Here is a 15070-nt window from a genome sequence, read left to right on the forward strand (position 1 = left end):
TTCTATCTATATATCTGCCTCTTTTTTTTTTGGTAAAATTTACTAGCAATTTCTTAGTGATTTTTTTTCAAGGTAAACAAACCAAGGTACACCATTTTTTCTTCAGTATTTTATTGGTAACACTTTACAATAAGGTTTCATTCGTTAACCACATTAGTAGGCTACTATAACATTTTTTTAAATCAAAAGTTTTGTATTTGCTGACATTAGTTAACATGAACAAACAAGGAACAGCTCAGCTGTATTATTAACTAATGTTAAATATTACAAAGATTAAATATTACAAATGTATTGCTCATTGTTAGTTAATCTATTGACCTTATTGTAAAGTGTTACTAGTTTTAGGATAAAATAGTTTTGATACTCATTTTTGAGTGTGAAATGCGCTATATGAATTTAAATCTATTTCCTCTAATTTATTTAATCTAATACCTTTTATCAAATTTCATAAACGTATATATTTTTTCTTTTTTGTCACTTATTTATTTTAATTCCATTATTTTTCTATTCTGTCCCTGTGTGCGGTTTAAAGCACTTTGAATTACTATTGTGTATGAAATGTGCTATATAAAAAAACCTGTATATCTGTATATATTATTTCTCCAATGATTCTCTGTTCAGATGAGCTTGTGTGAATGTTTCTTTGACTTAACACACTATCTCCCAAATTTAAAATAAGCAGGTTGAACTGAGGTTAAACTGATTTGCGTCCTTTCCCTACTCCAGAAATAGAGCTGGAGCAGGAGAGAGAAAACAATAACCTTATCTCCGAAATGATAAATGAGTCACAAATGTCAACACATCCATCATTGCCGGTAACTCATCCAGACATAAAGACCCTCCTAGGGAGAGGCACAGTTCAACATTATACACTGCTTACCACCCGGTGCTCCAAACCCTGAAAAGACGCCATTGCTGTGCGATAAGAGAATGAGAGAGTAATGAGGATGACGGATGTGTATTCAGACTTCATATGTAAATATCCTCAGTCAATTAAACCCCATAATAAAAGTACATTCAGTAAATACACAAACTTGTTTTTAAAGACTTTATTCATTTTCTTCCCCCAAGTAGACAATAACAAACCAGACCCAAGAACAAATATATCACTATTCCGCTAACAAAACTCTTATCTACTCTTATAAATAAAGCATTATCTAAGTTCATATCACATACAAATTAAAGACCTTTATGTCGGAACAGATTGTTCACACATTTTTAAAATGTTTGACAGATTATATACATGTATCATCTATTTGGAATTGCATAGCAACTCATACAAAGCACTGACAAAATACATATTCTATCATAATGACATCTCACCACAAACACACATTGGCAATGCCGACAACATAACGTTGTCAAATGGCTGCTTTGTAAAAAGACCAGCTTTCCTGTGTTATTATTCAAGCATTTAGTCAATTTTACATGTACATAAAGTGACCCGGTTTAATACAAAGGAATTTAAACCTTGTAACTGCAGACGATGACATAAATATATATAACTCTGTAATGCACCAATGCAAAACCCATGACAACTCGTATTTCATTTCCTCCATTCGTCACTGAAAATGTGATTTATATCTCAGGATTAAGCCTTAAACCTATGTTTCTGTGTAACTAACATGCTCCATTTGGCTGGAAACCAAAACTAACAAATTCAAGTTGCTGCATGACCTAAAATCACACTGGTGAGAAATTTTTATTCAAAAGTATAGCAGTCAGTGCAAACAATCCACGCTAAAAGATACGATCCCATTCCTGAAAGAAACTTCATTCATTTAGGCGCACATTTATGGTCATAAAATGGCCAAAGGCAAATCTATTGACTAACAAATGATTACGATTTATAATATATATGGAGAATACAGAATTGATTTAATGCAATCTAAAGTAGTAATTAATGGAATGTTTTTAGGAAATTCAAGCATTTACCACAAAGAGAGAAACTGTCCGTAAGCAACAGCTGAGGAAGCATTCTTAAACACAGGAGGCTATGAAAACAACGTCTATCTCCAATCAGAACAAACACGTGAAGTGGAAGCCAAGCTAAAGGAAGTTTCCAGTGGACTACGGTCACATAAACTCTGTAAAACTATTAGATATGCGATCAGAATTGTAAAATGTAATCAGAAGCAGCAAAAAACCTCTGCAGTTAATCTCACATGAGCTTCATCTGGTTTTCTTTATAGTAGTTCAGTGAAAGCCACTTTTATACATGGTACTTCAGCCCTGAAATTCCCAAAATGTTGCACATTGTGTCTTAAGGAGCAGAACGGTGCAGCTTTGCACGGCCTGAAAGCTGGACGCGACGTAGCAAACCCATGCATTCTGAAACATGACACGAAACACTGTCTTTTTGGCATTACAATCAATACAGAGAGCGAACAAACTTATTTCCGCACACATGCTGCCTCAAAGCGTCGCTAACATGTGGCCGTCCCGGATAAACCGGCCACGGGAGAGACGGGATACGCCTCTGTTTGGTGGCGGTCAGAAGTCGGTCACACAGCCGTCTCATGGTCATCCCTCTGGATCATCTGGTGGTGCTGTCGGTTTTCCAGGTACTCGGCCAACTCGAGGTCTTGAGCTCTCTCCGCGTACATCTTTGGAGTGTCACCCTGCAGGATGAAGGAAAGACAGTTTTTAAAATGTAAATAATATTTGATTTATTTAGTTTTTTCTAATATTTTTGCCACTTTTTGTTTATTTAAATTCTTGCTGGGATGGATATAGATAAATGGATATAGATGAATGGATGGATGATATATAGATACATGGATGGACGGATGAATATAGATACATGGATGGATGGATGAATATAGATACATGGATTGACGGATGAATATAGATACATGGATGGATGGATGGATGGATATAGATACATGGATGGATGGATAGATGAATATAGATACATGGATGGATGGACAGATGGATATAAATGAATGGATGGATGGATATATAGTTAAATGGATGGATGGATGGACGGATGGATATAGATACATGGATGGATGGATGGATGGATATAGATACATGGATGGATGGATGGATGGATATAGATACATGGATGGATGGATGGATGGATATAGATACATGGAGGATGGATGGATATAGATACATGGAGGATGGATGGGTGGATATAGATACATGGATGGATGGATGGATGGATATAGATACATGGATGGATGGATGGGTGGATATAGATACATGGATGGATGGATGGATGGATGGATATAGATACATGGATGGATGGATGGATGGATGGATGGATATAGATACATGGATGGGTGGATATAGATACATGGATGGATGGATGGATGGATGGACGGATGGATATAGATACATGGATGGATGGATGGATATAGATAAATGGATGGATGAAAGGATATAAAGAAATGGATGGATGAAAGGATATAGATAAATGGATGGATATATGAATGGATGGATGGATATAGATAAATGGATGGATGGATATAGATAAATGGATGGATGAAAGGATATAGATAAATGGAAGGATATATGGATGGATGGATGGATATAGATAAATGAATGGATCATAATGAAAATGTATTTTTTTATTAAATTAAATTTATTAATTTTATTTTTTGCAATTATAGATAAATAAAACAAATACAATAATATGTTTACTGTTTTGCAGGATATATGATGAAAGTAAATATAGTGAGGTATGCATGTGGTCATCACCTGTAGATCAGTCTTCATGAGGGACGCTCCAGCCTCCACCAGATAACAGCAGATCGTCCTCTGACACAGAGCAGCAGCCTTGTGTAGAGCCGTCTCTCCTCTGAGGACAACACACACACACACACACACACAGCTCGTGACCTTTGGCTGTTTCAAATCCAAACCCCAAATGAAATCGAGTAAAAGAAGCCTGAGACGCTCCAGCACTACTTACGTTGATTTCTCCGTCACATCCAGGATGCAGGCTGGAGCTGTTCCCCAAAAACAGTCAAAGACAATTAGAAACGTGACCAGAGTCAAAGTCAAAGAATGAAGTCCAACCAACTCACCGTTATCAGTGAGATACTTCACCATGTTTTTGCTGCCTGAGACGACGGCGTGATGGAGGAGGGTGCAGCCGAAACGGTCCTGGACCAAGAGACTGACCCCTTCTTCATGCACCTGGACCAGCTGAGAACATCACGAGCAGAGAAACAGTCCATCGGCTCGGGCCATGCACAGCACTGATGTATCATATTGCTTGAATCGGTTATTTTATGAATACCTTTTCAATGTTGTCACACTTCACGGCATCAAAGAGCAAATTTATTGATTCTGAAAGAAATGGGGAAAAAACATAAGCACTTTTATTGTACTAAATTAATTATAGAAAATGTAGACATTTTTAGCATTTTACTGTATTAATAAAAAAAAATCCAATAAATAAATACAAGTATAGTATATCTATAGAAAATGTAATTATAGAAAATGTATGAGTATGTGTTAATTGTATTATATATATATAGTTATAAATATATTATTACTATTAATATCAGTAATATTAAACTATTACGATTATTATATTATTCATAAATTTTTTTAATACATTTTACTATATACTCTAGTTCTAGTTAATATAGTCTAGTTAATTACAGATGTATAATATATATATATATATATATATATATAATTGCATAATATATTTATTATATATAGAATTATACTTTTATTGTATTAACATTAAAACATTCTAATAAATAAATACAATTCTATATTATATATATAATTTAAATTTTATTTATATATTATATATATATATATGTATGTATGTACCTTGATCACTGTCATTCCAGGCAGAATCTAACCTGTGAAATTAAAATTGAATATTAATACCACGATTCATGAACAAAACCGACTACATTTGTGTGTCTCACCAGCGATCATAATGCTGAAATATTGTATGTACCTCTTTGGCACATTCACTGAGTCCTCATCAAATGTGTTTGAACGACTGATATTCATCATTTTTGCTCCTCTCCTTCAAGATGAAAGACATTGGGCAAAGACAAGCTTATGTAAGATATTCATTTAAAAATGGATATCTTCTGCCCTCTCACTAACAAAAAAATGACACTATTATGGTGCAATGCAGACATGAATATGGTAGTCATTCAGTACCATAGTATATATCAAAGTACCATAGTACCGCCACAGTACTTTTCTGTAAGGGCTGGTGCAGATTAGAGAGTCTCAACGAATCACATAGATAACATGGTTAGCCTAGTAATGACGTTTGCTATAAAAAGACCATGGCATAATATACGGTAATACATATAGTGTCTATGGTTCTCATGGAAACAATCCAAACTGATTAAAGCCCAAAGCCCTGGGTTTGAGCTGTACCTGCACAGGCCTTGCTTTGAGGGGCTCTCTGGATCACTTTGCATGTGTGGGACACTATCCGGGTTCACACTTTCCACTTGGCCTTCAGCATGCGTCTGATGAACCCTGCGAGAGCATAATGGGATGGACAGACAACAGAGAGGTCGATGTGTTTACAATGCTGTCCTCCCGCGTGGGGGGCGGGGGAAACTCATTGTTTGTGAGATGTGTATAATTTACAGTAACAGAACAAGCGCTACAATGAGGTCTGACAGATGGGGTGTGTTTTTTCAGCGCTCTGCTGTGCGTCAGGCAGGGGGAGGGGGAATGTAAACACAGATAAATGAGTGTTTAATAGCAGGGGCCTTTATGAGGGGCTGTCCTGTCCTGGATGGACTCACATTTTAGTAACACACAGATTTGTGGGTGTTCACAGTAGACTTTGGCACAAAAACGCCACTGTCTCTCACTCTCTCGGTCTCGCCATCAGATGCGCACGCAAATACACAGACAAAAAGACGTCCCCTGAGGGAATAGACTCGAGCTGAAGAGCAACTGTCATTTTTCGTTTTCAAACAGGAAGGAACGCGTTCGGTTCAGTCTAGTGTTACACATTTACCGCAAACACTTAAGCTTCTCTATATATGCATGTATTTAGGACCTATCAAGTAGTAAAACATTCTGAATATCATGCCAGTTAAACATATTATTTAAATTGCTATACTAATGTTATTTTATACAGCTAAAAATAAAATAAAATCGATATAATAAAACATATATTAATGTTTAAATAATTTATTACAATTATAGTAGTAATAATATGAACATAGATTTCCATATAAATAAATGAATAAATTATATATATATATATATATGAAAAAAATGACTATTAATACAATTAACTATTACAAATATAATTAAAATAAACATAATTATCAAATATATTCCATGTCAGTTCAACTGTTTACTTAAATTGTTGTACTAATTAGATGTTGTACTAATTGTTGTACTAATATTATTAGTAAGTTTAAATAATTTATTATATTTTTTATATTTATAATAGTTTACTGTATTAATATTAACATGATTTAATATAAAAAATGTATATATATATATATATACACACACACACACACACAAACACAATAAACTATTACAAATATACAATTATAATTCAAGTATATTATGTAAAATGTTTTACAAAGGTTTACTCAAATTGTTATGCTAAAAATATTTTACATATAAAATAGATAACATAAAATATATTTTCATATGTAAAGAATTAAAAATAAATTATAATATTTGAAAATATTTTGTACAATAGTTTACTGTATTATATATATATTTTTTTAATATATAAATAAAGTATAGTTTAATATTTTAATATATGTTATAATAATTATTAATTTTACTAACATTAATATTTATGATTGTTTAATATTTTACTAATAAATAAATATTTCATTATAATTAAAATATATTACATTAAAATGCCAAATGAATAAATTTTTTTCTATTGGTCTCAGATATTTAGACCCCACTATATGTCATATTACTGTATATTATTGTTGTCGAGGACTTCCTACACTTACAAGAAAGTATTGTGATAGAACCACAGTAATGTGATATCATGGTACTGTAATTTGCATATTCATATACCATGCTTTTTCCATTTCCATATTACAAATCCAAAAAACAACGACATAATAATAATACCATCATACTTTCTGGTACTTTTTTGTAAGTGCATTCACATATGTTATTCATAATATAAGAAAATTATAACATAATATAAGGTAATTATATAGAATCATGCTAAATCTACAACGCTTTTTGGCAAAATTAATAAGAAATTCATAGCAAGACACTTTTTTTTAGTTCCTTAATGAAGATGTGCTTTTGCGAGCATGTCTTCACAAGGGGTTTAGTGAGCTTTTGCTGTTCTTCTGGGGACATTTTCTGAATTGTCATGCCCACAGGCGAAGCAAAACCTGCCCACGCATGTACTGTGCTAGACTACAGTGTTAAAATGATCTGTCAAAGTAAAAAGCGACATCGAATTGCATCTTGAGGCAGTGCAAAAGCTGTTTGCAACCCTAACAACACGAGTTGATCAAGTTTAACCACACATTTTGTCATCCGAAGTGTCTCGTTCCAATCTACCTGCACAGAGGAGAAGGCCCGGGAGAGCAGGCAGGGAAAGCAAACTGGTCTGAGCTGTTGGAACATCCCCCAACAGTTTCCATCGCCCCCGGCATTCCGGGCGACGTGCCCACCGTCTCCTTGGTGACCAGCTCCGGGTCCAGGATGAAAAGCTCATCCTGGGAGATCTCCGTCACATAGTTTAGATGCTCCTGCAGAGATATGCAATGCTGTAGGGTAAAAAGGCACAGTGTGACATGCAACACAGATGTAAAACGTCAAAGTTTCCTTTCGTAGGTACCTGACCGCGGTCTATTCTGTAGAAACGGTCTGCAGTCGTAGCTGTAATCAAACCAGAGGGGAAAATGTGATTACGGGGTATGCAAAAATGACGGAAACGTCAAATTCTCACAAATATGATTTAACATAGAAAGCCCAAGTTATTTATCATCATCACACTTAGACGAATTCTATACAGTTTTTTGGAAAAGCTTGAAATGCACTACTTACAGTCAAGGAAGCACCATTTTGGTGAAAGTTTTGGCATGTGCAGTGTGTCTGTGTTTATACCATCCCCCTCCTAAAGAGACAGAGAGAGGAAAAACACAGAAAGTGCAAGTGAAAAATGGCTCCTGTCCAAAACGGCCTCACTGTGTGAGTTCAATTAGTCACAATGTGTTTTTCTGACTGTAATTGAACAGGAAGTCAACGTGCAATGGGTTTCACATGCACAATATCACATGGCCTGAATGGCTGTAATTAAAATGGAAACTAGCGACTCTTAAAGGTAAAACACATCATTTGTGTTTCAGAGACGTGTCAATGTCGCCACAGGAAACAGCTTTCAAGCTAAATTAAATAGATATTCATTTTCTTTCCTAGGAGTGGCTTCAACACAGACGTGTTCTTATTTCGCTAAGTATGACTATGTTAAAGTTGCCATTGCAACCCATTTTATTGTTTTCTAAATGAAGAAGTATTTTCAAGAACAAAAAAACTGGAGGACAGGATTTGAATCATGAAAGAAAAAAAGGCTGTTGAATGCCAAATGGGTGTTATAAAGTGGAACAGCAAAGTCCTTTTAGAGGTGGAGCAAGTTATTATATTTGAAAGTAAATGGACTCAGTTTTGATTTCATTTTGACTTGAAGCCAAACTTTGAGAGTTCCGATCCTCCCCTTTACTTTTGCAAATAAGGAAGGAGGTTTTTGCCAAATCTGCCTGTTGGCACATATTCTAACCAGCATTCAACAAGCTGAAAAGCACCTCATGTAGCTTCTCGATATGCAGCCGACATGTCTCCAAATCACTGTTCCCGGGAACTGTAATTATCCCCATAGGAATCGCTGACAAGGTGAAAGAAAAGAGGAAAGATAAGTTAGGACTGATTTAAATTAAGTCGTATTTTGAAAGCAGAGGCTTTTTCAGGAGTGCATGAGAAGGTTCTTTTTAGAGCTGTGAAAAAGAGAGAGGACGACAAGAAGAGATACTCACAGGCCTCCCTGAGCTGCTCCTTATCATAATGAAGAGCTTCATAATCACACATGCTGATGCGGTTCACCTGGATCTGCACTTTCTCTGGCATGGGCTGCTGACTGTGAGGAGAAAAAAAACAGTTAGATTTCCTCAAGGATTGAATCCAATTTAGATAGATAGATTAGATGAATGGATGGATATAGATTAGAATTATTGGATGGATGGATTGAATGATGGATGGATGGATGGATGGATGGATGGATGGATAGATTAGAATTATTGGATGGATGGATAGATAGATTAGAATTATTGGATGGATAGATGGATAGATAGATATATGGATAGATAGTTTAGAATTATTGGATGGATGGAATGATGAATAGATAGATAGATAGATAGATAGATAGATAGATAGATAGATAGATAGATAGATAGATAGATAGATAGATAGATAGATAGATAGATAGATAGATAGATAGATTATAATTATTGGATGGATGGAAGGATGGATAGACAGACAGATAGATAGATTAGGATTATTGGATTGATGGATGGATGGATAGATAGATAGATAGATAGATAGATGGATGGATGGATGGATAGATAGATAGATAGATTAGAATTATTGGATGGATGATGGATAGATAGATTAGAATTATTGGATGGATGGATAGATATATTAGAATTATTGGATGGATGAATGGATGGATAGATAGTTTAGAATTATTGGATGGATGAATGGATGGATAGATACGAATTATTGGATGGATGGAAGGATTGATGGATAGATAGACTAGAATGGATGGATGGATGGATGGATAGAGAGATAGATTAGAATTATTGGATTGATGGATGGATGGATAAATAGATATATTAGAATTATTGAATGGATGGAAAGATAGTTTAGAATTATTGGATGGATGGATGGATGGATGAATGGATGGATGGATGGATAAATAGATAGATTAGAATTATTGGATTGATGATGGATAGATAGATTAGAATTATTGGATGGATGGATAGATAGTTTAGAATTATTGGATGGATGGATAGATACGAATTATTGGATGGAAGGATTGATGGATAGATAGACTAGAATGGATGCATGGATGGATGGATGGATGGATAGATAGATTAGAATTATTGGATTGATGGATGGATGGATAAATAGATAGATTAGAATTATTGAATGGATGGATAGATAGTTTAGAATTATTGGATGGATGGATGGATGGATGGATGGATGGATGGATGGATGGATGGATGGATGGATGGATGGATGGATGGATGGATGGATGGATGGATGGATGGATGGATGGATGGATGGATGGATGGATGGATGGATGGATGGATGGATGGATGGATGGATGGATGGATGGATGGATAGATAGATAGATAGATAGATATGTGGTTGGACTGTACTGACTCATACAGCTGTGGTAGAGAGATTCTTCTCTTGGTCTTCTGCAGCATGTTGGCCTGGTTCCTGAGAGTGATGTGTATGACGGATGGAGCCAGTCTACAGGGTTCTCCATCCACCTGCACAGGAATGGGTTTAAAGGTGGTCAGGATCACCTCCTGGCACTGGTGAAGCCTCTCGCCGTGTCCTCCGACCTGCAGGGTCGCCTACAGAAAGAGCAGCAACATTTAGATGGATTCGTGGATTCATGCAGGACAGATGCAGTGAAACTCACCAGAGAGGTCATGGTGAAGCCGATGACCTCGATGAGCCCGTCGTCATGTTTCTGTGGCCCAAAGTCATTGTGCTCACTCGGGTTCCCCCATGGCATCGTACCAGCACAATATCTACCGGACATAATGCAGAGCTCAGTCAGGATAATCTCATTTTAACGAACTCTAGTCTAGTTTCTCATGTCTAGATTATATTTTCTCCTGGAATAAACATAATTTGGAACTTGGAATCTCTTTTATAATGAGGTTTTCAGGCCAAGCTGCCTGTAATTGTTCAACGGTATGAAATTTGACGTCATTAAGATTTTTTTACATTGAGATTACATTTCAAGACCAAACATGCCAAAATAAAGAGGATCTATATCAAATAGCACATGAATTAATACCAAGATGTTCATACGTTCTCATAGTTACATAATATATTTTTAGGTCAGTTTACCTGGGGATGTTGAGGAACAGGAGGCACTGCAGTTTCATATCCTGCACTTTACTGGTTAGGTCAGTACCATCACACTGGACAGAAAAAGAAAAACAAACCATAGGCCTATGAGGGAACATTGTATATTTTGAGTATACATATATATATTACAAGTTTTGACCGGTTACAGGTTTTGACAAATAGTCTCGGTACCTAACAAATTTAAATTAGACTCAATTGAGTCAGTTTCAAGCACTTGGGACATATTACCCAAAAAGTGTATATGTAAATAAACTCAACTCACCACGACCCTGATGTGTTTGGACAGATCTTTAGAGCTGCCCATTAGGAAGTCTGAGAAGGCTGTCTGCAGAGGAGAGCATGTATTTGAACAAATACGTCACATTTTACACATTACACAAAGAATCAAATTAAATATCTACATGATTTTAATGGACAGACACTCACCCCTGCATAAAACATTTTATTGCGAAGTCGACTGTTGAACCGTTCTGGTTTAGCCTCTGAGAAAAACAAAACAATGTCTGTTTGAATCCTTTCACAAACCACTGATTTTATGTATGCAAACTTTCGTTTTATAAACCATATTCAAATTACACGAGTGAGTGGACACACCTCTGCATTCGTGAAACTCCAATGTCACGTGTGCATCAAATCCGAGGCTGAAATAATTGTTGAAGACGTCAATGGGAAGCTGAAATAGACATGGAGTAGTCATTAGCTCTACCTTACCATTCATTTGAACACAAAACCTGGATTTGTTGTGGAGAAGCTGGAAGGATGGTGTTCTTCTGCTGAAGCCTAGCGCCCTCTACTGGTGTCAGCTGACCTTGTCGGTCTGGTGTTCATCTCTCTCCTCCTCACTGGCCTCTAAATTGGGTTCCACGCTCAGGTTCCATCGGTCCAGCTGGACGATGTTGCCGTCTTCCACATGGGACAAGATCTTGGTCACCGGTTCATCTGTGTAGCCCTGGAAGTCAACAAGTACACACATTTTCAGAAAACAATGAGAAACTTGATGGACAGTGGGGTAATTTTCTCTTGTTCGACCACTTTAATCTGTCAGTATTACCAATTTTATGTGTTTAACCCTCCTGTTGGGTTAAGAAACTGGGTACAACTGGGGGGTCCGATTGGCTTCCATGTAATTTTCTAAAATTGTGACAGTATGTAAAACAGAAAACCTCTATTGAAACTTGTCAGAGACTAAAAAACGATAAAATATGTGAGAAATTTAATAATTCCCATCTATTTCTATTGTGAACTTAAAGGTCAACTTAACCCAATTTTTTTTCGTTTTTAATTAGCTGCACAGACACATTTTTTTGTAATGACTTCTTGCATTGACTATTTGCACACTGAGGTGCAAATGACTATGGGTAACTATAAATAGTATCTAACATTATTTGAACTGTGTAAATAGTATTTATTGCTATTTGCACTTAGTGTAAACAGCCTCTCCCTTTTCATGTTTGGTTCTCTGTGAGTAAAATGTACTTTTCACACTTCTTTTCAGTGCCGCAACAGTCTAGTAATTTAGATCCAAAAAAACAAATGACCAAAAACATCATTAGTCAAATTTATTGACTGTGAAACTGAAAAAAAGAGTGAATTTTACTTAAATGATTCAGAAGACGAGTCTTCAATTTTGAGTTAACTTCGAGACTTCAAATTCACAAACCCTCATGTATTTCAGATTTGAGTGTTTGACAAGCTTTAATAAATGTTTTCTGTTTTACTCTGCAGTTTTCCAGTCGATTTTTGGCAGATTGCATGGAAAACCAATGTAAACCCAACAACACAAAGTTGTAACAGAATTTGACCAGCCTTTCCAAAACAAATCAAGCGGATTAAAGGAGAACTCCAGTCAATTTTAATATTGAGCTCATTTTTTTGTACATTTGGAGTGCTGTCAGTACAGACAAAAACGTCAAAAATCGGTGTTGCCTACACCGTGTTATCCTCTTTTTAAAATTCGCACCCTGTTGACTTCAATGGGGCAAGTTCTAAACCTGCTTTTAGCCTCTTAACAACCTTAATGTGTCATTACAAGTGCACAGCCATGTGAGTGGTGTTATTAAGAGTGACCACGGTCAATCTGACTGCAGTAGATGTGAAAGATATTAATAAAAATGATGTTAATTCAGCCAACTCACATACCTGTATTTACTTCCTGGTTTCGTTCGAAGTCCACAGTAGTCGATTGTCGAGTTCGCGCGCGCGCTTCCCAATTTTAAAAAGAGGATAACACGGTGTAGGCAACACCGATTTTTGTCGTTTTTGTCTGTACTGACAGCACTCCAAATGTACAAAAAAATTAGCTCAATGTTAGAAATTGACCGGAGTTCTCCTTTAAAATCGAATAGGTGTCAAATTGACACCAACACAACAGGAGGATTAAACCACAAATCCTGCTTTTATATAGAAAAAGTGACCTTATGCTGAAAGATTTGTCGTTATATTAAATTATGTAGGAGGACTTTGTAATATAAATTTACAGAGGGTGAAAAGCTAAAATAGCATCTTGAATTTAAGCTTCCAATACAAAAAAAATATACAAAAAAATGCCTATACATTTATGAGAACATTACAACCAAGAGGATTCAGGCTCATACCCCGCCCCAGTTGAGAGTCCTGGCCAGGTCGTTTCCCGTCCCGAGGGGCAGCACGGCCACGGCGGGTTGAGGGTTCAACTGGAGTTCATCCAGCACTGAGAGAATCCAGCCAACCTGTCCAAACAGAGCATATAGAGAACACAACACGTGATGGACCCCATGAGCTTCCTGACCAGGGTCAGCGTGATCAAATACATTTCAATTCAACAGAAGTGTCAGTCTAGGCAATATTTGAAGGATTGGCTTGGATAAAGTGCCGGCGAAGTTAAATTACTTGATTTCTGCTCTTTTTCCATTGTTGAAAGGCATGAAAGGTAATATTCAAAAAAGCATAATAGAGGCCCTATTCATGAATCATGGCTGATAGTACGTCTGCACCATTAGTCACACTGGACGTTGAAGGTACTGTTTAGTGCAATGCATTGTGGGAAATTTTGAACACTTTGACTTTGAGTCGAGTCAAGGCTGCATTTATTTGATATGTAAAAGCTGTAATGTTCTGAAATAGGAAGGCCCTTTGCATTGTTGGAAAATTTGCATACTGTGCACATACTGCATGAACAGTATGAGCGGCAATAATTAACCCACAGTCCAGTTTTATCTAGATAATAGCAAAGATATTTGACTAACCGTTCCATCTCCGCCACAAACAAGGATTCGCAGGTTGGGCACTTTGCTGTACATTTCTAACCTTAAAAAGAAAAAGAGAAACTGTAAGAGGACAAGCTCAGAGCGAAGAAAGAAAGAAAGTATGATGTATCATCTCTTACCCCTCTCTCGGACCTCCCTGAGTCAGGTCAAACACTTGCCGTGGGTTCAGGTACCACATGAAAGAGCGGATGATTTTGGTTCCCTACATAGAAAAGATAAAGTGCTGTTGTGTGGCTGTAAAGTAACATTTCTATGCAATACAAACTCTGTGTCGGTTCTGACCTGGTTTCCGCCACTCTTCGGGTTGACAAACACCAGCAGAGGCTTCATGAGCTGAGAAGGAATCGGTCTCACGACAAAGTGCTTCCATTTGCCATCCTGCTGAGAGATAAATATTCAAATATCATATATATATATGACATATACGTGTCACTTTTATTCAAAGTAGTTCAAAGGTGTTTGCTACCTCTGTGGCTTTCTTGCTGGGTTTGGCCTTCAGAGAGGTTTTCTTCTTTCTTTTACTGCTCTTTAATGATGCCTGTAAACAGGATGATGGAGACAGATTATACAGGTTTATAGGTACATATTCAGTTTATGTGTTTACATTTGAGATGCAGATGACCTCTTTTTCTTGTTAAAAACACTGTCTGAAAGACTTTGTCAGTCGAAGCATCATAATCTTACAGTACTTTGGATCTTTATTTGAAGGA

At 36.4% G+C, this 15070-nt stretch overlaps 1 protein-coding gene across 3 annotated transcripts in view; it reads right to left on the reverse strand.

Moving 5' to 3' along the window:
- Positions 1-1034: 1034 nt before the first annotated feature.
- The window catches only part of dgkzb (diacylglycerol kinase, zeta b), a 31158-nt gene continuing 17122 nt past the window's right edge, over positions 1035-15070 (reverse strand). For 2 of the 3 annotated variants that reach the window (XM_056239299.1, XM_056239297.1), the window contains 25 exons: positions 14827-14898; positions 14643-14741; positions 14480-14562; positions 14340-14400; positions 13710-13823; positions 11924-12064; positions 11710-11788; positions 11542-11597; positions 11378-11440; positions 11095-11168; positions 10658-10769; positions 10390-10589; positions 8982-9082; positions 8754-8833; positions 7999-8068; positions 7790-7830; positions 7510-7700; positions 5368-5472; positions 4931-5002; positions 4798-4829; positions 4250-4299; positions 4035-4155; positions 3920-3956; positions 3706-3805; positions 1035-2621 (listed from right to left, as the gene is read on the reverse strand). In XM_056239299.1, coding sequence (XP_056095274.1) covers positions 2505-2621; positions 3706-3805; positions 3920-3956; positions 4035-4155; positions 4250-4299; positions 4798-4829; positions 4931-5002; positions 5368-5472; positions 7510-7700; positions 7790-7830; positions 7999-8068; positions 8754-8833; positions 8982-9082; positions 10390-10589; positions 10658-10769; positions 11095-11168; positions 11378-11440; positions 11542-11597; positions 11710-11788; positions 11924-12064; positions 13710-13823; positions 14340-14400; positions 14480-14562; positions 14643-14741; positions 14827-14898 — 2271 coding nt within the window. In that variant the 3' untranslated portion in view covers positions 1035-2504. The remainder of the gene's footprint in view (positions 2622-3705; positions 3806-3919; positions 3957-4034; positions 4156-4249; positions 4300-4797; positions 4830-4930; positions 5003-5367; positions 5473-7509; positions 7701-7789; positions 7831-7998; positions 8069-8753; positions 8834-8981; positions 9083-10389; positions 10590-10657; positions 10770-11094; positions 11169-11377; positions 11441-11541; positions 11598-11709; positions 11789-11923; positions 12065-13709; positions 13824-14339; positions 14401-14479; positions 14563-14642; positions 14742-14826; positions 14899-15070) is intronic. The other variant, XM_056239298.1, reaches the window with a different exon arrangement.

Source organism: Rhinichthys klamathensis, unplaced genomic scaffold (genome assembly GCF_029890125.1).
Source record: "Rhinichthys klamathensis goyatoka isolate OS25496 unplaced genomic scaffold, OSU_Roscu_1.1 h1tg000557l_1, whole genome shotgun sequence".
NCBI classification, from domain to species: Eukaryota; Metazoa; Chordata; class Actinopteri; order Cypriniformes; family Leuciscidae; genus Rhinichthys; species Rhinichthys klamathensis.